At 47.5% G+C, this 23209-nt stretch overlaps 2 protein-coding genes across 7 annotated transcripts in view; one reads left to right on the forward strand and one right to left on the reverse strand.

Annotated features, from left to right (window-relative positions):
* The first annotated feature begins 7708 nt into the window (after positions 1–7708).
* LOC122369231 lies at positions 7709–18392 on the forward strand. 5 transcript variants are annotated; one of them, XM_043343800.1, is made up of 9 exons: positions 7709–8200; positions 15225–15289; positions 15569–15801; positions 16109–16303; positions 16435–16692; positions 16921–17064; positions 17317–17530; positions 17677–17822; positions 18031–18392. In XM_043343800.1, the coding sequence occupies exons 2-9, from the start codon at positions 15273–15275 to the stop codon at positions 18093–18095; spliced, it is 1272 nt and encodes a 423-aa protein (XP_043199735.1). In that variant the 5' UTR covers positions 7709–8200; positions 15225–15272; the 3' UTR covers positions 18096–18392. The 5 variants fall into 5 exon arrangements, 4 of the variants coding, with proteins under 4 accessions (XP_043199735.1, XP_043199737.1, XP_043199734.1 ...); XM_043343799.1 differs by lacking the exon at positions 7709–8200 and having other exon boundaries at positions 14892–15289; positions 18116–18392; XM_043343801.1 differs by lacking the exon at positions 7709–8200 and having other exon boundaries at positions 14893–15289.
* Positions 18393–18530: 138 nt separating this feature from the next.
* The window catches only part of LOC122369232 (WD repeat and SOCS box-containing protein 1-like), a 40052-nt gene continuing 35373 nt past the window's right edge, over positions 18531–23209 (reverse strand). For both annotated transcript variants that reach the window (XM_043343803.1, XM_043343804.1), the window contains 5 exons: positions 22418–22540; positions 21620–21770; positions 20360–20495; positions 19752–19883; positions 18531–19335 (listed from right to left, as the gene is read on the reverse strand). In XM_043343803.1, the coding sequence (XP_043199738.1) occupies positions 19176–19335; positions 19752–19883; positions 20360–20495; positions 21620–21770; positions 22418–22540 (702 nt within the window). In that variant the 3' untranslated portion in view covers positions 18531–19175. The remainder of the gene's footprint in view (positions 19336–19751; positions 19884–20359; positions 20496–21619; positions 21771–22417; positions 22541–23209) is intronic.

Genomic DNA, 23209 nt, shown 5'->3' on the forward strand with positions numbered 1-23209 from the left:
ACACCACAAAGAACTTAAGCCTTTACAGGCACAAAAATGCTTTGATTTAAAGGGCAGGTATACAATATATCCTCTGTCCTTCGGGATCTTGCTGCCAAGTTGAGGTACGATGACTGAACTTCAGGATTGATCAACCTTTTCTTCTTAGCCACTGCTTATATACGAGATAGACCAAATGCTTGTTTGTAAACTGCCTTGAAAATTTAATGATCCACCTTCAATTCTGACATGAAGGCACAAATAAAATAGTTCCCTCTCCTTTTGGAATACACAAAGCAAAATATTTAATAACTTCTAGTGGATGGACAAGAGCAATTAGCATTGCTTCCCTCAAGTTAACTTCTGGCACTGATAAATTTATGTTTTAGGGCCTCAGCCTTGGATAAATTACACTGACGCTTATTCGCTTCATATTTTGTAACAAACGCGCTAAAACTGCAATATAACAGCACTATATGCTTCTTGACAAAATGCAAAAGTAGTAAAAATTCAGCCCTGGTGGCATTCATTCTTGGTGGAAACGTAATGACAAAATATTTTGTAGTAACTATTAAATTCCGGCCGAAAACAGTGCACAGTTTAAGAAAGAATCATTCCAATGACGGTCCATTCTTGCGGTCCTGAAATCGCCACTATTTCCGGCCTCTCCAACGCAACTCGTTGTCCAGACGTAAATATGCATGTATAACTGCTATTTTGAGGTATTCAAAAACCAAGACAGAAAAATTGATGGTAAAATTATTATTGCGTCATCAATGACAGCTTTCCATCGCCTCAGAGACCAAAAAATTGACGCAGTCAAATGCCCATCCTTGTCAGAATGTCGGAAGTGCGCCAGTATTGTATTGCGTTGCGTTATGTTTGGGCCGCATGCCAGTCAATATTTTGATTTTTTGTAAGGGCAATTGGTGTGTTATTTTCGTAATATAGGGTAGGACAGAACATAGAGTAGGACTAGGATAGGTAATCAATGAATTTGCATCAAATTTTGTTTAGCTGATAGCTCTTTTTTATGCCGACCAGATGCAAATAAAGTAACATGTGGCATTTGCTCTGATTTTCATCTCATTTTAGTCTGGGTACTTCCATAATGTATATCTAGTGCACACTGCACATAGGCTTCAGTTCAGCTTCCTATAAGTTTGCTTTCAGGCTCTTTTATGTTTTATGGAATGCTTTCATCAGCATTTATTTATGCTTTGTAGTTTGTTGCTTGTACCCTGGTTTGGTCATTGCTAGACTGTGGATGCTATTGCTGGTTGTTTTCAGTTTTGCATTTGAAATGTGCTTCCTTGATATATGTTTATATTTGGTTCTGTCTTAAAAGTTGTTTTGATGAATATTGTATTGCTAACCTGAGCAAATGCACTTGGCATTGTGTTTTGCATCTAAAAAAATAAAAAAATAAAATTTATAGGTTCTAAAATCTGACCGCCAAATACCCGCCACACGACAAGTTTTGCTTCTCGAACCCGCCAAAAACCCTGCGGGTTTTGAAAACCCGCAGAAAGCGGGTTCGCGGGTTCAAAAGTGGCATCTCTAGTGCCTAGTCGACCGTGGTCATTTACAAAGGCGCACACAAGGGGGGGGGGCACACGGGCCCGTGCCCCTCCATTCGAGTTCGGGGGCCCATTTGAGGCGGCCGAAGGCCGCCTCAAATGGGCCCCTAATCCTTAGACCGCCGAAGACCGTGTAAAAATGAGCTGAAATGATAATTATTGAAACGACCGGGAGGGCCCGTCTCGTGCCCCAGCAGGCCCATATGAGTTCATAAAATACCCAGTAGCGCAGCCAATGTGAATGTGGTTAAGTTTCAATGGCCCTCAAAACGCCTCAAAAGGCCCTCAGGTGGTGTCACAGGGCCCCTAGATGGTCTCGAATGGCCCTCATTTAGCGTCAAATGGCCCTCATCTGGTGTGAAGGGCCCTCAGATCACAGATGGCCTCCAAGGGCCCTCAGATTGCCTCAAAGGGCCCTCAGCTGACATCAAACGGACCTCAGAAGGCCTTAACCCGGCACCGCCTGGGCTATTTCCGTACCCACATCAGCCTGGGGGGGGGGTCGGATCCGACCCCCCCCCCCTGTTATCTCGAGAACCAATGGTCGTATCGAGCCCCGCGAGGCGGCGTTCGAAAGGTCTCTACGAGACCTTCCCAAAGCACTCTTAAGATTTTAACCCTCGCCCATGTAGGGGGGGGGGGGTTGGTGCAACCCCCCCCCCTGAGGTTTTTCGGAAATAGTGCAAAAACGGCGGCGCGCAGCGCCGCCAAATTTTGGGTACCTTATGGGGCAAACCTTGCGCATCTTTTGATAAAAAAAATTTGACCGGGTCATGTCAGGTCACGGAGTTATGACGTCACAAAAGGAACAGCCTCCGGCCGGATTTTCACAAACTGAGTGCCAACGCCCGAGGTTTCCTGCCGGTGGTACGGACATCGGTTGATGGATCGTGATGAAACTTCCCATGCATGTTGGGGCAAGTATTGGCTATCATATGGTATAAGAAACTTTACCGGGTCAGGTCAGGTCACGGAGCTATGACGTCACAAGAGGAACAGCGTCCGGTACTATTTTTGAAAAGCGCCCGAACCACTATTTTGCTAATTCTTGTCACCTCAATGGGAAAATGCAGCAATATTAGCTTCTATAGGGAGCAAATGGACCTTCCAAATCCAAAAATACAATCAGATTTCAAAAATTTAAATTTTGATTTTTCGAATTTCTGCCGCCGACTGTGACCTTGCCGACTTCCGGCGCTACCAACGCGCCATTTTTAGAGCTAGGGAAACGAAATACATACCAAACGATAGAGAATTGATCAAGGAACACGATAGTGAAGGTTTCAAGTCGATATCTCCCACCGTTTTGCCGCAATCGCCGCGGAAAGTTGAAAAAAGTCTATTTTTCCGAAAATTTGACCTTTGACCGGTCAAAAGTAGGTCAAATGTTGACCTAGGACCAAAAAATATACCACCAATCGCGAGATCTCGGCGAGAGCAATCCGTTGGTCTTTTCCGCTAAGCTCTACGACGCTCCGTTTTCAAACGCCAAGGGGGGGGGGGGGTCGCACCAACCCCCCCTGCATGGGCGAAGGTGGCAGATCGCCGTTTACGGGCGAGGGTTAAGATTGAGGTCAACTTTCGGGTCAAGGTCAGGTCAAAGGTCAAATTCAGGGGTTTTGCATGATTAGGCTTACGGACAGCGGAATCGATAGCTGCTGCTCGAAACTCACCACAAATGACCTCAAAGACCTAGTGAAGGTACCATGTGCGTATAGGGGTCATACTAAGTACGGGTCAAGGTCAGGTCAGGTCACGAAAGGTCACGGTTTTCACTTTCTGCTACATGGGCGTGCAACACATGTTTTATGGCTTATTTTTCACGCCAAATCCGATGGTAATGGTTATATGTGACCCCAAGTCACTGTGCTGGTGATAAGTGTGCATTGAAAGCATAAAAAATCGTTTATACTAAACGAGGGCTGAGAAAAAAGGTCACTTTTTCAACTTTTTATTTTTGACATAAAAATGCACTTTTCTAGACGAGCTTTGTCCCAGGAATCTAGTGGTGCCATTTTGTTTTACATGCGATGTTCAGAAGTGCCCCTAATTCGCGAAAATGCTTATGACGTCACCATGCCCTATGCATGTTGGAGCTACTTTTTACAATTTGGGGGTCAAAAATCAAGATAGAAAGTTGAAATTTGGGACGTCTAATGTTCTAATAGAGCTCTATAACATATATTCCGTTTTTTTGGAAATTCTCAAAATTTTGGATTTTATTAGCTGTTTTCCAAAAAATATAGTTTTTTGAATTTTTAGGGATGAAAAACGCATTTTATGGAAAATCCGAGATAGCCATTTTAAAGAACTCGTTGAGCTGCGTCTTTTCATGTCCTTAATTTGCAATGTGCTTAAAACCTCGATTTTTGGCGATTTTTTAAACATTTACCATTTTTTGACTGAAAACGCCATGTAGTTACATCACTAAAATCGATATATCTCAGAAATTTTTGAAAAGTTTTTCTTAAAAATTGCACAGGAGACGTCAAATTGATGGGGGAGAAGGTATGCGAAGTTTCAAGTTGATAGCGCAAGCGGTTCATGAGTTATTCAAGAAAAACGGAGGGGGGGGGGGTCGGATCCGACCCCCCCAAGGCGGTCGCGGGTTGGGCGTCAAAGGACCCTGAGCTGGCGTCAGAGGGCCCCCAGCTGATGTCAGCACGCCCTGAGCTGGCGGCAAACGGCCCTCCTTAGGCCTTAGAGCCTAGAGGACCCTTAGCTGGTGTCAGAGGGCCCTCAGCTGGTGTCAGAGGGCCCTCAGCTGGCGTCAAATGAAAATCAGAGGACCTCAAACGGTCCTCAGCTGGAGTCCAACGGTCCACAGCTGGCGTCAAGCGGCCATCAAAAGGCCTCAAAGGGCCCTTAACTGACGCTAAACGGCCCTCAAAAGGCCTGAAAGGGCCCTCAGCTGGTGTCAAAGGGCTCTTACCTGACGTCAATAGCGGCTTGGCAATAACGGCCCTGAGAAACCTTGCCGGCCCCTGGTTATCTAAGGGACTCCTGATCACTTGGAGTCAGTGGCATAGCCAAGGAGCAAGGGGCACGTGCCTGTTCTCGAGTTTAGTGTTCCCTCGGACCCGAGGGGCCCTGCGGCGCCAATTGGTGGCAGAGGGTCCGCGCTGGCCGCCCCTCAACTCGGAATGACACCACATGACCACAGGGCTTGTGAGAACACCTCATGGCCTCCTAAGTCCTATGTAGCCACACTTGTCTCCAGAAAGGCCCAATGCCGGTTTCTGAGAGACCTTGCCGGCCTCTGAGGGCCCTTGCCGGCCAATAAGGGATCAGCTGCAATGGCCCCACACCCGTCTGTGATAGCCCCACTCGGCCCACACCAGCGTTTCTGAGGGCCCCCACACAACGGCACCTGAGAGGCCCCTCAGCCGTCTCTAAGGGCCCTACACCAGTGCCTCTTAAAGGCTTACATCGGCGGCTCTGAGGACCCCTTTCCACATTTTCTGAGGGCCCTACGCTAACGCCTCTGACGGCCACGTACCATTGACTCTGAGGGCCTCTTATCAGCCTAGCCTCTGAATATCCTTTGCCGGTCAATGAAGGGCCACTTTCAGGCCACTTTCAGGGCCACACACATGCCAATGATGGCTCCACCAGTGTCTCTAAGCCCTAAGGCCCCGCAACGGCGGCTGTTAGGACCCCACACCAGCGCATCTGACGACCTTTCACCTGCACCTCTGAGCGCACCAAACACCGGTGACTGAGACTCTGAGGAACTCGCTCGCTTTGCTCGCTCGTAAAATACCGTGCATATTAAGCACACTCATCGGGCAAAAATCACATTTTTACCTGCCAATTTTCCACATTTTCCCAGGGCTAAGACCGTTTTAGAGAGGCCCGTCTGCAAGTGGGACCGGACCGACTGTGCCCCCTCTCATCGAAAGGTCCTGGATACGTCCCTGCCTGGGCTGACCCCGGGCCCCCGGGGGACTCGCGGGCCCCTTCGAGAGCAGGTGACCCCCTCCTGGGCAAAATCCTGGGAATCGACGTACGTCGTACATAGTTCTGTTGATTTGATTTGTCGGTTGAACATTGAATTTACTAGTTAGAACGCTGGATCTCTGGTTTGTGATCTCGCATCCGGTATCAGTTGTAATGACTTTTCATGTCAATATGCCTGATTATAGTGAAAATGATGTAAATATAACTGTACTAACAATGCTCATCACAGCCATCAATCATACATGTTCTCGATATGCCTACATAAAGATGCGATTATACCTACGTGAAAAGGGAGTGTTGTCCCCGCTCCTATACACATTCGGGGCAATAAGTGACCGGCCCTTGTTTCTAGCCAGCCGAGGCCGGTCGGCTGGCCGGCAGCCAGGCGCTGCCCGGGGTCGATTTCTGAGGACCTTGCAACTACTTGTTTATTAATTGAATGTTTTACGTGAAAATAATTATATTTACCGACTTTGAATCGCAATTGAATAAAACGTACCAGCGTAAAACGTAAATGTTTGGAAATTAAACAGGTCCCGAAATAATTGTTTTACTATGCCTTGGCAAAAGCTGAAGCCTCAAGTTAACCGAAATAAAAGCACATATAGGCCATAACGCTTTTGGGGGGGGGCCTTCGGCATGGGGGGCCCACTTCGCAGGTCGTGCCCCCCCCCCCATTCAAAAATCCTGTGTGCGCGCCTGGTCATTTACTCAATACTCATGCAACCAGCAACTGACGCACCAATAATAAATATTCAAAAAAATAATCATCAATCAGTATTTAGTGTTCAAAACTCGGTGGTTAAAAGGTGCTCAGCTTTACCTATAATAAGGAGAGTTCGAGTTTTGATTAGGTGAATAGTGATGCTAGATGTACGGCTGGAACGGATTCTGATATGGGATGGGAACTGTCTTTTTTTTGCGGAATAAAACATACCTAAGCGCTCTGCTGATTTTTTCTGCTACTTTACGAGCCCTTCATCCAAATGGTCCAGGACTCCAGATGACACTCATGAAGCCGCGGCCCGTTGCGCCAGGGTCAGTGTCAATGTTGGTCAAATGCAGGGTCAATGTTGGTATATAGGGCCTTGGGTACGGTAGGTTTTGCACTTTTACATTTCCGGTTATATCACAGAAACTAATCGACCTACGATGAAGCCATTTTACACGATCATGGCCGGCTTGTAAACCAACAAGTCGATCGCATCTTCAACACTTCAAAGCTTAAGACGATGAAGATATAGCCTGAAGTACACTAAATTTTATAGGTGTAAAACCTACCGCTAAAACCCGTGAGACCTGTGCCTACCTATACATAGGTACCTACCTATTGCCGAGCAGCCTTACGCAGCCCTGCCAGGCTCAGACAACGGACACCGTGAACAGCCCAGCACACCTTCGGGTGCATAGCAGCACACCTTTCACAGCACACCTTCTTTCAAACGACGCACCGCACCTTCGGCAGGAGGCAGCACACGTCCAGTTAGGACCTCGCAGGAAGACGACCGATGCGATCGATCAGGTATACCTGATACCTATAGGTACCTACTGGCTGGCCATCGTCCAGTTAACCGGCCCGCAACCGGTGAACATTCACCGCCTCATTTCTGTCCACGCCGGAGACCAGAGGCCTCTTGCACCAAACTACCTAGCTAAGTAAAATCGAAAAACCGGTTTCAGAATAAACTAATCTGACGGTGGTAAATTTGTTTGCAATAGCCCAATACATAATCCTACATGTGCTTGCTAAATTTTGCACGCAAATTGTTACATTTGAGACTTGGACTGGGTATACGATGCAAAATAATCCAAGCATTGGTGCAAGAGGATTTTGGTGCAAGAGGCCTCAGCTCGAGATTCGTGGTTCCCCAGATTCGCCGTATGAAGGAGTTCGGCCATGTCCCGCGCCACGCCGTTGCGAGTGTGACCGTCCTGGTTGTGTGCACGGCATCCGTTGTCACGAGAACGCCCGCCGCGAGCTGGCACCTTTTCTTCCTTTAGTACCTAGAGGTCGGCTTCTTCCCTTCCGTCCGCCACCTCATTTCCGGGGATGCCACAGTAAGCCGGCACCCGCTGCAGAGTGATTTTCTCTCCGTACCATTCGACTCGGACATGAACACGCGATGTATAAAATCTCGCTGCGGTCTGTGAAGTGCGACCATTGTTGGCGAGCTGCCAAAAATCAAAATGCGAGCAGCCGCCATGCCGCAATTGAACCGACCTAACACGTCACCAGTTGATCTGAGACATTGAAATCGTGCACCATTTGCTCGTTGTCGTGCCGGCCAGCAAGCTTTAAAAGCAAAAGTGCTTCTTTCCGGAAGCACTTAAAGCAAAACGGAGAGGGGTGGACTCGCCAGGTGAAAACCAATATGTCCGGCATGAGGGTAGACCGTTCTGATCCTACGGTGTGCACTGTGCACTGCTTATCATTGCCATCAACTGTTTATTGACCAGTCCTTTATCAGTTTGGACAGGAAGTCTTGGAGCATCGTGCCGTGCCACGGTGCTGATATGAGACATAAGTGCAGCGTTTCGCATTGACACAAGAGCCACTTATCAGAGAGCTCAGCAAACAGCACCGGCGGGACGCAGCGACCGGCACAGTGCTGGGTCAGAACTGGTGTGGTGGTTGCGCCGTGGTGTGCACCGTGGGCAAACTGCCAACGATCGAGACGAGGGTAAGGCTGTCAGGAAAGGGCCCGGCTAAACGGCCCCTCCCCTCGAAACGGCCCCTCCTCCTGTCCGTTTCCGTAGATATCTCCTAAACGGCTGCAGATATCGCCACCGAACTCTCAGGACCCCTCTAGGCATCCATTTTACACATTGTGATTAAAAATGAATTTAATCACAATGTAAATGAATGTAAAAATGAATGTTTTTTTTTTGTGAATCTGGTTGATTGATAGATCGAATTTTTTTTTTGACATATTTTGTGCTGTAATATGATACGAAAATGGAAATGATATAAATAGAATTTTTGGATAATAAAAACGATCGATTTTTCTTTTAGATATAATAGCAAAAAAAAAATCTCAAACGTTTTTTAAATTAAAAAACGGAATATATGATAGTAACTACCGTCGTCTATCCACATACCAAATTTCAGATCGATATCTCCTTTTTTGGCCAAGTTATAGCGAAAAAAACTGTTCAAAATTGGTGACGTCAAATTGCAATTATAGACAACGTAGCGCCAAACAAAGACCATCATTAGACTCCCCGTGACGAGCTGCATCGAATCAATACCCAGTTTATGCAAAAATATCAACTTTGAAATTTGACCTAATTTGACCTGACCTTGACCTGACCTTCACCAGAACATAACCCAAACTGGCCCCAAAGGCTGCCTGACCCACATAATCGCATTTTTCATGTAAAATGGAACACACAACATGTATGACACGACACTTTCATATTGCGACCCTGAGTGATCTGACCTAGCTGTGACCTGACGGCTGACATGGTATCAATGACCTCAGATAGCAAAATATATGTTTGACGAATTTACTCGATTTCACAACACATTTCTTGAAATGCCTGTAAACGGTCAAAATGCGACTTTTGACCTGACCTGTGGCGTCATCGATTGGACCGATGTCAATCCGAGAGCCCTGGTGGGGCTATCGAACGGTAACCGGACAAAAAGTCAAAAGGAATAAAGTCAAAAGACAAAAAGTCAAAAGCAAAAAGTCAAAATGTGCAAAAGTCAAAAACGCAAAAAGTCAAATGACAAAAAGTCAAAAATGCAAAAAGTCAAAAATGAAAAAGTCAAAAGGATAAAAGTCAAAACGGAAAAAAGTCAAAAGACAAAAAGTCAAAAGCAAAAAGTCAAAACGTGTAAAAGTCAAAAGTCAAAAAGTCAAAAATGCAAAATGTCAAAAGGATAAAAGTCAAAACGGAAAAAAGTCAAAAGACAAAAAGTCAAAACGAGTAAAAGTCAAAAGACAAAAAAGTCAAAACGGAATAAAGTCAAAAGACAAAAAGTCAAAAGCAAAAAGTCAAAACGGGCAAAAGTCAAAAAATGAAAAAAGTATAAAACAGAAAAGTCGAAGTCAAAGTCTGAAATAAAAAGTCAAAAGGTAAAAGTCGAAGCATCGATCTTTTCATCTTTTGAGAAATATTATACAGCGCAACGTACCCTACCCACTGAAGTTGTAAGGAACATGTGAGTACGCGCGTATACTCGGCGCGCGGGCCGAGCAGTGCGCGCCGCCGCGCCAGCAGCGCTCGCGTGGCGTCCGTGGTGCGCGGAGCACCGGGCGGCGGCAGCCCCTCCCCCATGGGAGAGGGTGAAAAGCAGTGCCTCCTCTAAGCAGCTTTGACTGGGGGGCCCGATCACGGGCAATGACTAAGGTAACCCCTACCAAAAACGTCTAAGACTAAAAAATGACTAAGGTACCCCTCAGTGACCAGTTTGGAGGATGACTGCGGGGGCTGCAGCTCCCGCAGTTAACATGTTAGAGGAGGCATGGGTGTCGTTTTGTATAGGCATGGTAGGGCCCGAGCTCTAACAATAATTTTGGAAATTTAACATTATGCCTATGGCGTTGCGTGGAAAGAATCGCTTTGAATTGGCAAAAATTTACATTAGAGCCCTAATACCAATAATTTTCGGAAAGTGTCGCCCCTGAGAGGAGGCCCTGGACTCTCTTGACGACTCTTGACTTTTGACTATGTCTTGTTTATCTTATTTCCATTTGAATTTAACCGTTTTCACTTCAAGTGGCTTTGACTAAGGTTTATTTTTTTTTTGTTTCGTTTTACAATAAGACAATACAAATTATTAATATTTGACTTTTTTCTTTTGACTTTCTACATATTTGATTTTTGACTTGTTTCCATTTGACTTTTATTAATTTGGCCTTTTGCGGTTTTGACTTTTTGCTTTTGGCTTATGGTTTTTGACTTTAAGGAATTTTGACATTGATCATTTGACTTTTTGTCTTATGGTTTTTTAGATATATGACTTTTTACTTTTGACTTTTTCTTATTTGACTTTTTCCATTTGATTTTTATCATTTTGACTTTTTGCCGTTTTTTCACTTTTTGTCTTTTGACTTTTCGCGTTTTTTGACTTTTTGCCATTTGACTTTTTGCTTTTGACTTTTTGCGTTTTTGACTTTTCGGCATTTTGACTTTTTGCCATTTGACTTTTTTGCTTTTGACTTTTTTCGTTTTTGACATTTCGCAATTTTGACTTTTTGCCATTTGACTTTTTGCTTTTGACTTTTTGCGTTTTTGACTTTTTGCCATTTTGACTTTTCGCCATTTGACTTTTTGCTTTTGACTTTTTGCGTTTTTGACTTTTCGCCATTTTGACTTTTTGCCATTTGACTTTTTGCATTTTTGACTTTTGGACGTTTTGACTTTTTGCCATTTGACTTTTTGTCTTTTGACTTTTATCCGTTTTGACTTTTATTCATTTGACTTTTTTTCCATTTGACTTTTATCCATTTTGACTTTTTGCATTTGACTTTTTGTCTTTTGACATTTTGTCTTTTGACTTTTTGTCCTGGAATCCTATCGAACGCCGTATGAATTTTGAAAATCGTCTGTTACATTTCCGAAATCTTAGGGGGGGGGGCGAAACGCTCCCCCTACGGGTGGTAGGGTCCACCGATAGCCCTACGGGGCGCAAGTTAGTTAACCCGCGCCCCGCTGGGCTATTCAGCCATACGCGTGCTGCTGGGGGGGGGGGGGGGGGGCAGATTCTGCCCCTTGTCTAACTTCTGAACCGATGTTCGTAGAAAGACGGGAAAACGGCAATCGAAAGCTCTCATCAAGGATGATCTTAAGAGCCGATTTTTTTGTTAAATAGGTAGGTCAGAGGTCAGGTCAAGGTCAGGTCAAGGGTACCTAGGTACCTACAAAACGCAAGTTTCTACAGTATCGGCCTTGCACCGTAGTTACCGAAGAATGGACTGAGACTGATTGCCCAAAACGTGTTCTTAGGCTACCAAGACAATATTCGTTGCTGGTACAATATCATGCAAAGGTCAAGGTCAGGTTAGGTCACCAAAAACGAAATATAGAAAGGGCATGTGCGACACATGTTTTATGGGTCATTTTATTCATATAATTCAATAGGCACACTCAATAAGTGATATGGACCACATTTGGATGAATTTCAGGTCGAGGCCAGGTCAAGGTCAGGTCAAGTGAGGTCAAATTTTGAGGTTGGTTGTTAAGACCTAAAAAGGTGTCTAACTGACGCAGTTTTTTATGCCGAATCGAATGGTGCTATTTTTGTTTCCGTACGAGGTCTAGAACGTCCAAAAAATCATTTTCAAAAATGTTGTGTATCGTGACGTCATAAAAGTTTGAATAACTCCCACATTTTTGAACCGATTCTTCTAAAAATTGGTATGTAGGTGCACATAGTCATAGACCACTTCTCTGACATTTAATCCGGTTTTTCGATATACTCAAAATTTTGGATTGTATAATGATTTTCCCAAAAGTCAGTTTTTGAAGAAAAAATTGGGCCAAAATCCAAAATTTTCAAAAAACAGAGATAGCCATTTGATAGACAAAGTTGAATCACGTATAACCTTGGCTTTTTGTTACGTCTTGATTTCTTTAAAAAATGAAGATGTTAGGCGGCGTTTGAAGTTTTGCCGTTTATGAGGCGAAAAGGTCGTAACGTGACACCACTTAAACGTTATTTTATCAAAAAGCACTTCCGACGGATTTCGCTCAAATTTTCAGGGAATGTGTCAAATTGATGTATGATAAAGTACTGAAGCGTAACGCGTTTAGAAGTTATTGGCGAAAAACGGGAGGCGGGGGGGGGGGCAGATTCTGCTCCCTCTAGCGGGGCGCGGGTTAACTTTCGTCGGAGACGGAGACACGCTCAAAGATCAGAACGCATGTGAATATCACACACTGGATAGGAAAATTGCACCTGTGAATCCTTTTATGGGTCATGTCAGGTCATGAACGTAACTAACGTTTTTTCTTTTGACAATATGTTACTTTAGAGAAACATGCTAGAGCGCTTAAAACACCATGAATGTGTTCAGCTCAACAACACAAAACCAATGATATGCAGCATGACGTTTTCTCTGACCTTGATTTGAGGTCAAATTTTCAAGCTGACCCTTCCAGGTCAACTAAGGTTCATAACTAGTTAGATCCTATAGCTCATTTGACACGTCTCGACGAGGTAAACGCGATGCCGGTAAAATCAGTGTAATACATACAAGCTTGGAATCAAAAGTTAAGTTATTAGAGAAAAACATTTTCCACAGTAACGTTCGATTTTAGTTATTGCCCTCTGGAGGCTAAACCGTTGACCTTGGGTCGAATATGAGATCAATGCTCAGAAAGGCCTTTGAAAGAGCTATTGAAGACGCTTTTCCGCGGCGTTGTAGCTCTATTGGTTCCCGACTTATGCGCCGCTTTGTGAAAAGTTGTCAGAATCGGGAACAAAAAGTCGCGATAACCTTAACCCGCGCCCCGTAGGGCTACCGGCGGACCCTACCACCCGTAGGGGGGGGGGGACGTTTCGCCCCCCCCAAGATCTCGGAAATTTAACGGCCGATTTTCAAAATTCAAACGGCGTTCGATAGCCCCACCGAAGAACTACCTTGTGACCAAATTTCATTGACCTAGGTCAAACCGATGACGTCACAGGGCAGGTCAAAGGTCAGATTTTCACCGTTCACAGGCATTTCAAGAAATGTGTTGTGAAATCGAGCAAATTGGTAATTTATTGGAAACCATCGATGGCACATCGTTCGTCAAACACATACTTCGCTATCAGAGATCACTGATACCAGGGCCCAATCTTATCAAATGCAGTGAATGCGCATTCACGGCATTTGGTAACATTCAGAACTAGTCCACATTCACTAATTCATTGGTTTAGGCAACATTCCATAACCATTAACGCTATCAAAATCATTGGACAAGATTAGCTGGATGTAAATAAAAAGGATATATTTGATATCAGTGCCGTAAACTCCAGCCAGTGCTGCCAAATCCTATTTACGGCATTGGTAAGATTGGGCCCAGGTCAGGTCACAGAGGTCAGGTCACTGGGGGTCACAATATGAAAGTGTCGCGTGATACATGGTTTATTGTCCATTTTACATGACAAATGCGATTATGTGGGTTAGGCAGCCTTTTGGGCCAGCCTAGGTCACGTTTTGGTAAAGGTCAGGTCAAGGTCAGGTCAAAATAGGTCAAATTTCAAAGTTGATATTTTTGCATAAAATGGGTATCGATTCGATGCAGCTGGTCACGGGGAGTCTAATGGTGGTCTTTGTTTTGCTCTACGAGGTCTAGAATTGCCAAAAATTGAGTTTGAAAATTTGACGTAATCACTTTTGAAAGTTTTTACGCTATAACTTTGCCAAAAAACAAGGTATCAATCTGAAATTTGTTATATAGATAGAAGACGGTTGGTACTATCTTATATATTCCGTTTTTTCGAAACTCATTTTTTTATTGTTTGGCTAATATATATGTAAAAACAATGCATTTTTGATTTTTGGGGTCGAGACTCAAAAATTTCAAGAATCCGAGATAGCAGTTTTGTAGTTCTGTCAATTCTACACCTTTTATAACTTGATCATTTTTCTGTATCTTCAAAGCTGTAGGCCTGAGAGCTCTTCTCACGAAGGTCTTTTTTCGGTCGAATATGGCAGAACATGACGTCATTCTGACGTCATTTGTGGCTAACCTATCATAGCCTCTGGAAAAATTTTTGATCGCAATGTGTAAAATTGATTTCCGGAGGAGTCCTGAAAGTTTGGTGGCGATATCTCCAGCCGTTTAGGAGATATCGACGGAAAAGGACAGGGGGCCGTTTCGCCCCCCCCCCCTACGGGGCGCGGGTTAATTTTGGTGACCTCTAGTGATCTCAGTGATGACCTGATCGAAAAATGACCTACGTAATTCTGAAAGATCTTATAGCGAGCTATCTAATGCTTTTTACGGCGTCTTTCTAGCTTGCTTACTTTCCGAGATAATGTGTTATGGGCTATGGCCAAAAAGGACCCCCCCCCCCCACCACCACCACCATGGTGAAGTTGGCTGAAACTGAGAGGTCCACCCGGGCGCGGGTTAACGCTAGAAAGAAGATTTTGTTTGATGTTTTGGAAATTTCGAGATAGCCATTTTGTTCGTCATACCTTTTATACCTACGGTCAAGTTTTTGAGTCGCTAAGTTGAAACCCTGATTTTCCGCGATTTTCTCCGTGAAAAACTTTTTCGACGGAAAATCGCCGAACATGACCTCAGTTTGACCTCTATAGCTCGTGACCTGAGATGACCTGGGACCTAATTTTTTCAAGGGTTGTGTATAACTGATGTCCAGAGATGTACTTAAAGGTCCAAGTCGAAATTCGCAGCCGTTTCTGAGTTATCTCCGAAAAACCACAGGGGGCCCTTTGCCCCCCCCCCCCAACGGGTCGCGGGTTAACACAAGACAAAACCCATCGTCATTCGCAATTACTTTCGATTCAAGCTGACCGTCCACCTACCCAGCCAACACTCTAGTGCAGCTTCGTATCCGTAGCAGCATAATCCTCCGAGGGTAGCCGTTTTAGCGACTAGTTGGCCTGTCTCTTGCGCCGTTGCTCTTCCGTGCCAACGGCAACGGGATTGGAGCAGTTGCTGCTTGCGGCGCACCATTTGGTGGTCGACATAGCCCAATTTCTCCCTCGCTTCCTCTCATCTCATTACCAACGGTTTCAGGTGTTCAAAATCGTGGCTTCATTCGACCGTCTGCAGGAGCAAGAGGACATGGAGAGACAGAAAGGGTGAGAGGGAAGGGAGCAGGGGTGATGGAGAACAGGGGGCACAGGCAGAAGGGGTGATGGTCAGCAGCTGGTTGAGTTGACAGGGACAGCAGGGGCGACAGGGCAACAGCGGCAGCGGGGTTTCCGTCTGTCGGAATGTCACTGAGTGCCTGTAGTAGAGATATGCGATCCATGCGATAGCAGGGTTTCCGTATGTAGGAGTCTCACTGGGTGCCTGTAGAGATATGCGATCCATGATGTCATCACCTGACGTCACGCTGATGTTTCATCTTCCTCCAGTGACGATGGGGATGTGGCGCTGCCGGCCAACGCTTCCAGCAAGTGTGGCGACATCGATTCTCGTGACCTCGTGAGGACCCATGCTGCAGCGGGGGCTGAGGAGACGGTGCCGGTTGGGGGTGACTTACGGGAGTCAGCTCGGAGCGAGGCCACCATTTATGACCTGTGTTTGGAACTGCTGAAGCTGGTGCTGAGCATGATGGACTGCTGGGAAATGTTCCGCGCCAGACGGGGTGAGCGTTTTGACGTGACGACTGGCGAACTTTGTGGTTCACGATACGAATTATGATCAACCTGCGTAAGCCATGGTCACGAATACGATACAGTTATTACTATGGATACCCTCTGGCGTTATGCATGTCGTGGTGTTTCTCAGCTCTTCAAAAGGTCTCAAGTAAGTATGTGATTGTGATTAGTCTGGTCCAGGGTTCATCAAGGGTACGGTGTAGAGTTCGACACTCTTTATGCCCTGAGTGCACCAGCCATGATGTCAAAAGGTAGCGCGTCTCTTGTTCATTTCCTTTCCGACACTGCCGACAGTCTGTCAGAGTTGGCGGCTGGTCATCGACGAGATCGTCGACGACTGTCGGCGTGAGCGTGCCGTCCGGCTGTCGCGGGGTTTCGCCCCTGCGCCGGCCACCTCTCTCCAGCTGGTGGTGATGGCCAGGGAGCTGCCCAAGCTGACCCAGCTGAAGGCGCCGACCGCCCAGACCAACACCGACCTCCGACTGGTCGGTGAGTGACTACCACGTACTCATTCATGACACACTGCACATGCAGTGTTGTATTCGAGCAGTCACCTTCTATTTCCTATACCCCTGCCCACGTGAGACCACTAGTTTACTGACGACGGTGTTGTATTCCAGCGGGAGCCTGCCACGCTCTGGAGAAAGCCAACCTGTGCGGCTTCAAACTGAGTGTCCCTGCCCTGCGCCGGCTGGCGCTCGCCAACGCCTCCAGTCTGCGTGAGCTGACGCTGCCGGCCGGCATCAGCGACGAGCAGCTGGAGGCGCTGCTGGAGCCGCTGAAGGTTCTGGAGCTGCTCGATCTGAGCCCACCCGTGGACAGCTCCGGCAAGTGGCTGCGGCTGCTGCCGCAGTCACTGAAAAGACTGCTCATCACTGGTGAGAAAAGGTGCGCTGCCTGGCCACTCATGCCATGCTTAATGCTGAGATACTGACGGCTCCTGTGCTCGAGTCTGACGATGTTTCTGCATGAGATACTAACTTTTCTCGGTTACTGACTCTGTTCCTGTTTTAGATGGATACTGACGCTACTCCTGCATTAGTTAGATACTCGTACTGACGCTGCTTCTCTGCTGGATACTGACTGCCCTTCGGCTTCCTCTGCAGGATCAGGAATGACGAAGCCACCGTGCCTTCACTGGTTTGAGGAACTGAATGTCTGTGTACGGCTGGCAACCGACGCACTCCTGGACCAGCTGACTGTTCTTTCGGGCCGGAAACGCAGCAGAGTTACCGACTTGAGCATACATGGTTAGCAGCGCCATCACGGATAAACTGTCCATTACTCCATTGAAGATCAGCTCTGCGGTGATTAGAGTTCGACGAACCTTGATGACATTGCTTTGGTGCATGATAATTGAAAGACTAAACGGAATGTGCTTGGTCGGGACACATAAGTGCTTGTCTTTGTGTGTTTGTCTCTCATCAATCTTCAACTTTTAACTGTTTCGAATTAAATTCACTGTCATTTAGCACCTCTCTGTTTCTGTACGTGTTTTGCAGAGTCACCGTCCGTGACACCGGAAGCCCTGAGCCGTATTCTGGCTGCCTTTCCCAAGTTAAGTACCGTTACTTTGGACGTAGCTGGCGCCACCTCAGACGTTGCACTAGAAGCCCTCCACGGCTACCGTCGGCTGTACGCGCTAACTCTCAGAGACCCCCGGCCCGTGACGGATATACCTGCCCTGACTCCGTCGGAGGTGGCAGCGGTCAGCAGGTCAGTCGGCCGGCGAGTATCGGTGCGTGTTGACTGTTTGATAGACTACTCAGATGTTCATGTATGTGTCTGTGACCTGTGCCTGTGAGTTGTGACCTGTATCTCGATCGGCTCACCATATTCTGTTTTGGTCTCACCTGCTGCAGGCTGGCAGCGACCTGTCGGAAATTGTACATCCTCTTCCTAACTTCATCACCAGAAAACTGCCAGACCGTCCTGAGTGCCCTGCTTGAGACAGACTTGGGCCTGACTGACAGTGGACGTCGTCGCACCATCTCTCTCAAGGTCCCTGGTAGGTACCGGAGCCGTTCAGCGCCTCATGAACTCTAGTAAACGCAGGTCACTCTAGGTAAGCGTAAATGCTAAGTCTTTAGTCTGAGTTAGCCCTTATCCTCACTACCAAGGGATGTGTGTGTAACCATTAATGTTACCTCATAACCTGTGACCTCACTATCAAGGGCTGTGCATAGCCATTTATACCTGGCACGCTCTACTTTCAGAGCCTGTGTATCGGGAGCTCCGTCTGCCGCCCCATGGAAGTCAAATCTCTGTGGGCTGCATCTGAAACCTATTAGTTCTTCCTAGGGCTCGCCTGCGCCGGTGCCAGCGGCGGTTGTGGGACCAGGCACCAGATGGCAGCAGCTGGTCCAGTCGGCAGGGCCGCAGTGGCCTAGTATTAAGGTCAACTGAGTGACGGTCGGGTCGGAAAGGTCATGCTGCTTATCAGTCTATCAGTTTTGTTGCCATTGTGCACTTTCATTGCTCTTTTTAAGTCTGGTATCGCCGAAGACTGTACGTTTTCATGAGCTCGCTTTTTGTGATACACGATTCAATGCTTTATTATCAATAAAATTAAAGCTGATTGGGTCTTGAAGGGAACCACGACCACAAGTCCCCTTTACGGCCACCGAATAGTTACGTCTTAGGATTTATCACTCGTTAAACATGCCATACCTATGCATGGGCAAATAAAAGGGGCCCCGACATACCACACCATGGAAAAGGTGACTTAGTTTATTGCAACAAACTCTCAGTCCAGCGTAAAACATTTCCAGTTCCAATATAGTTCTATAATACAACAAACGACAAAAGTGCAGCGGCGCGACCAATCTCTCTCCGTAGCGCCGCCAAACTCGCCCGACAATACACGATACAGCTAGCGAAAACTCGGGCGGAGGGAAGGAAGGAGGGAGGACGAAAGGCACCTCTCCGACGCGTCCGCACGCAGGCCGCGTCTCCGGCTGTGGCGACCAGCGGCTCCCTGCTCAGGTTCTGTGTGTCGGAGAGCGCCGGTCAGCGCCGGTGACCAGCCCCCGAACAGTGACGGTCGGACCGCAGCCGCCGCGCGGCGCCTCCTATTGCACAACGCACCGGGTACCGCGACAGAACAACTGTACTGTGCAACAGTGCAACACTGCCGGGCCGACAACCAGCCAACAGCTCCGACCCACGCCCGCTCCGCACCATGGAATACAATTACACACCGTACACAGCGCGCCATTCGACACGGCACCAGCCGACGTCACAACGCATATCGGACGTCACACACGACATTTCTGACGTCACACCAAGAACCACACATCCGTATATACATACACACGCCATCCTGCGGACCCTCGCTCCTCTGCGCCGTGATCACAGCCGTTCAGTGCGCGTAGCAGAGGAAGCCTCGCACGGCACCGGGCAAAGGGAGCTGTTCCACCTGCCTACCTGAGGTGACCCGGCGCACTGCTCGGCGCGCCAGGTGGCTCAGGGGAGGAATGTACTTGGGTACGGTGAGGAACGTTACCGCGCCCCGGCTCGTGCTGTCGAAGGAGTGGGGAGGGGGAGGGAGGTCAGGGTCTACGACAGACACAATGAACGGCGAGTTGAACGATTGATCGGTGAACATATTGAGCGAGAGACACTACGGCTAGTGAGGGTTTCGATTACGCTCGTAGAAAATATCACTCATGATGATGGCTAGGATTAGGTTGGCTTTGTTCAAGCAGAGTAGTTTCTTTCAGTTTAAATCACTTTGAAGTTATTCCCAAATCTATATAAGTTTCTTCGCACCAGACACCTATTTGCAGACAAAACAGCTCACCAATCTTTTTGTTTTTGAGCGTATCATTTGTAGCATACCCCATCCAAAAAGCTGCCAGGCAGTATTGTAAGCCCGGCCGACACAAAATTCTAACATCTTTTCTACTCCACGCCCACCATCCGGTCATCCACTCACCCAACGGCGATGACCGTGCCTGCTGCGTTGTAAGCACAGGAGGTGGGAATCTCCTCCTCACTGGAGCGAGGGACGGGAACAGAGAGCGCCGGCTCCTCCCAGCTCTGCCACGGGTGCCAGAACCGCACCAGGCTGCGGGCGGGTCAGAGGTCAGCGAGGGGTCAGTGGGGTCAGTGGAGTCAGCGAGGGGTCAGTGGGGTCAGAGAGGGGTCAGCGAGGTCAGCGATGGTCACGTTGGGGTATGATGGGAGGTCACAGACATGAGCTTATAAATAAGGCACGTAACATGAATTTTTAAATATGTTATGCAAGGAAAGATAATACGTGTTTGTCCCGTGTTGATCGGACGTCTAGAAGCTTATATATTGTAAACATTATCTCACGAATCTATTGAAGTCCTACAACGGACGTGCATCAAATAAAATGAAGCAACTTATCGATCGTTAGCTTCCATTATAGCTAGACTTCTCTTGCATCTTCGAACCATTAGTATCAAATAATAACCAGCAATACACAGCCCTACCGGTAGGTCGGAAGACCACAGCAGCACCCCGACTGCCACACGGTCGGGTCAGGTCAGGTCAGGTCGCAGCAGAGGAGTCACTCACCCGTCCTCGCAGACTGTGGCCGTCTGGCACATGGCCCTAGACATGGCAGCCGCCTTGACCCAGGCCCCGTTCTCTCCGGCGGCGAAGATGAGCCGCGGGGGAGGGTTCAGGTGGAACAGCGTCCGCAGCGGTTTGCCTGTGGGAGCGGACAGTGTGAGTGGGGAGGTGCGCACTCGGCGGGTCAGAGTCGGAAGGGAGTTACTCGGAGTTGAAGTGAGTCAGGGGATAGTGTGAATGAGCAGAAATAATAACTCGCAGAATACGTATTGAACTTGATAATTTCGGACGAAATGAAAAAAGATGAAGCAACTAATTGCTGCAAAATAGCAGAACGACACAACAGATTAAGCGATGGCGAAATTAAGATATATCGTTCAATATTTTAGAATGATACTGAATAATGAATACGCATTAGCATTTTATTGCCGCGGCTTCTTGAATTCAACATATTTATGCTAACCGAAGCGCTTTCAAAATCTTGCTTCCGTGAAACACCATTAGCAGTCACATTACAGTATTATCGTGTCGGTCAGTCCGACTGATTGGCGGTCAACACCGCAGAAAAAGACAGAGAGACAGACAGACAGACAGTAGATGAGTTAGAGTATTACCATCAGGTCCTGCCGAGGCGCCTCAAGCCACCGCAGGTCTGAAAGGAAACTCATACGAATAGGGTGTCTCGAATACCCTGGGTTCCAAGGAACCGCCCCAAAACGACACATATGTGAAAAAGCGACAACACAGTACACACACAAGCAATCATACAATTCATTCACGCAAACTAAGAACAGAATTAACGTTTTAACTTCACCGAATAGCCCGTTTCAAAAACCCGTTAAAGTTACCGATCCTAGGTACTGTTAAATTCGTCACGCACGATACTACAATTATCATGATTATGGTAACGTCCCTTCTGAGTTATGTGAAAGCTGCGAATTTCCAGAATCTAGATAACCTAAATGCCTAAAACGTTCCCATTTCATCTGCGCTTGAATGACATTTATCGATATAAAATCGCATCAAGTCTCAAATACCGTGGCCTTAGTGTGCGCCTCGAGAAAGGAATGCCATCGTACAATCCTCATGAACCACACACCACACCATATCATCCATACGAACTGCGCAGAACACCCACCCTCCCCTCACAGTTCGCAGACATGCCGCTCGTCCAAGGACAATGCCATAAATAGCGGAGAACGCGGCTCGGCCCAAGGCAGGCTCGGCCGACCTGCGCTCTGGCGGCCAGAGTTGTAAGCTCACCTGTCTCTGCGTCCCACACGATGGCGCGCGTGTCGTGCGAGGAGGAAACTATGAGGCTGCCGTCGCAGGTGAAAGAGCATGACGTCACCTCGTTGTAGTGGCCCTCCAGCACCATCTGTCGCTTGTAATCCACCATATCGAACACGTAGAGCTGGAACAGAACAATAGATGCATGGAACGGGTCTTACGGAACGGGTACACCCTGACGGGAAATTTGACCTTGCCCAGCACCGTTAAATCTATAAGGCGTCGATGTCGAAATGTCGGAATATCGAAACCCGTTTCCCACTCTTCCTTGAAAATTGTCTGGTCTCATGTCGCCGAACCCTCACCAGCTGCACATAACCAACAGTGGCTGTCAGGCCCTCAAAGTGATACAGGCTACGTCACAGAGCTCATAACGTCATCACATCACCCGGAACAACTGATAACAAAAGCACGTAACATTCGCAACATTCGAGTGGCCGCCTCTTCACACCCCGCACTTACGTGCACAATGGCACTCTCAGTGAGAGCCTCTTCAATGAGAGAATGAACGTTAGCCAAACATCGGCCTTAGAACTGATCACGCAGACCCAGTACCCACGCACTACACAGTACCCACAATACATTCAGCACACTATAAAAATCACACAGCCTTCCTAAATCAAAGCACTCGCGTTGACCGTAAACGACTAACAAGCATACATCTATTTTTCCATAATCAATTAAGTTACCTGCGCGTACATACCACTACCACCACCCACCAAACCTCGCCTCCTTTACCCATCCATCCACCCTTCCCTTCCACATGCTCACCAGCTTGCTCTGCCCGCAGGCCACCAGCTGTTTGCCGTCGGGGCGCCACGAGCAGCGGAGCACAGGCGAGCGGCAGTCGGACAGCGTCTTGAACATGTTACCGTCATCGGTGAGGTCCCACGCCTGCCGGGAGAACAGAGAGGTGAGGTGAGGGGAAGATGGGAGAAGCTGGGGGAGGAGAGGTGTCCATCGGGTGTAGACATATGTGGGAGTGTGTACAAATACTGCGCTAGCCGAATAAGCTGCAAATGATATGATGTACCGCGTCTGAGCCTATCTCGAAAACGTCCCGAGGAATGGATAAAATAACCAAGCAGAGCTGATACCAACAAGCATGACGGCCAATAGATTGGCAGCTCACGACTCCGGAAAACATCTAACCACGCATAACGCAAGAAGTAATAACTATATTATTCGCAATCACATAGACGGTTATTTTCACCAAACCTACAAAGTACAAACTCGCAAACGCTAAACCCGCCAAATGCCAACGAGAAGCACTTGAGAAACGATAACAGAGACACGAGTTCGCCAAGAATGTTCATAACACCTGTGCCTGCCAGTGTCCCTCCTCTCCCCATCTCTCCTCCCCTCCTCCCACTCGCCGGACCCGAGGTGCCGCCGGCCGGCTCATACCGGAAATATCCAGATCTTCGCAGCACCGGAGGCCAGACAGAGGCACCTCACGGCGCCAGCGAGCGAGCCCCGGGCCATGCAACCTTTCTCCCCACGACAGCGCAGTTGAACGTTCGCGGACGTTGGGCCATGTGACTTCGAACTAACAGCGGTGGG

This window comes from Amphibalanus amphitrite, unplaced genomic scaffold (genome assembly GCF_019059575.1).
Source record: "Amphibalanus amphitrite isolate SeventyFive unplaced genomic scaffold, NRLGWU_Aamphi_draft 001018F_arrow, whole genome shotgun sequence".
In the NCBI taxonomy this organism is placed as follows: Eukaryota; Metazoa; Arthropoda; class Thecostraca; order Balanomorpha; family Balanidae; genus Amphibalanus; species Amphibalanus amphitrite.

Bases quoted from the DNA above. Each gene is read 5' to 3' on its own strand.
- LOC122369231 (XM_043343799.1), top strand. The intron at 16,304-16,434 runs GTGAGTGACTAC...GTTGTATTCCAG, and splicing joins CACCGACCTCCGACTGGTCG to CGGGAGCCTGCCACGCTCTG. The intron at 16,693-16,920 runs GTGAGAAAAGGT...CTTCCTCTGCAG, and splicing joins GAAAAGACTGCTCATCACTG to GATCAGGAATGACGAAGCCA.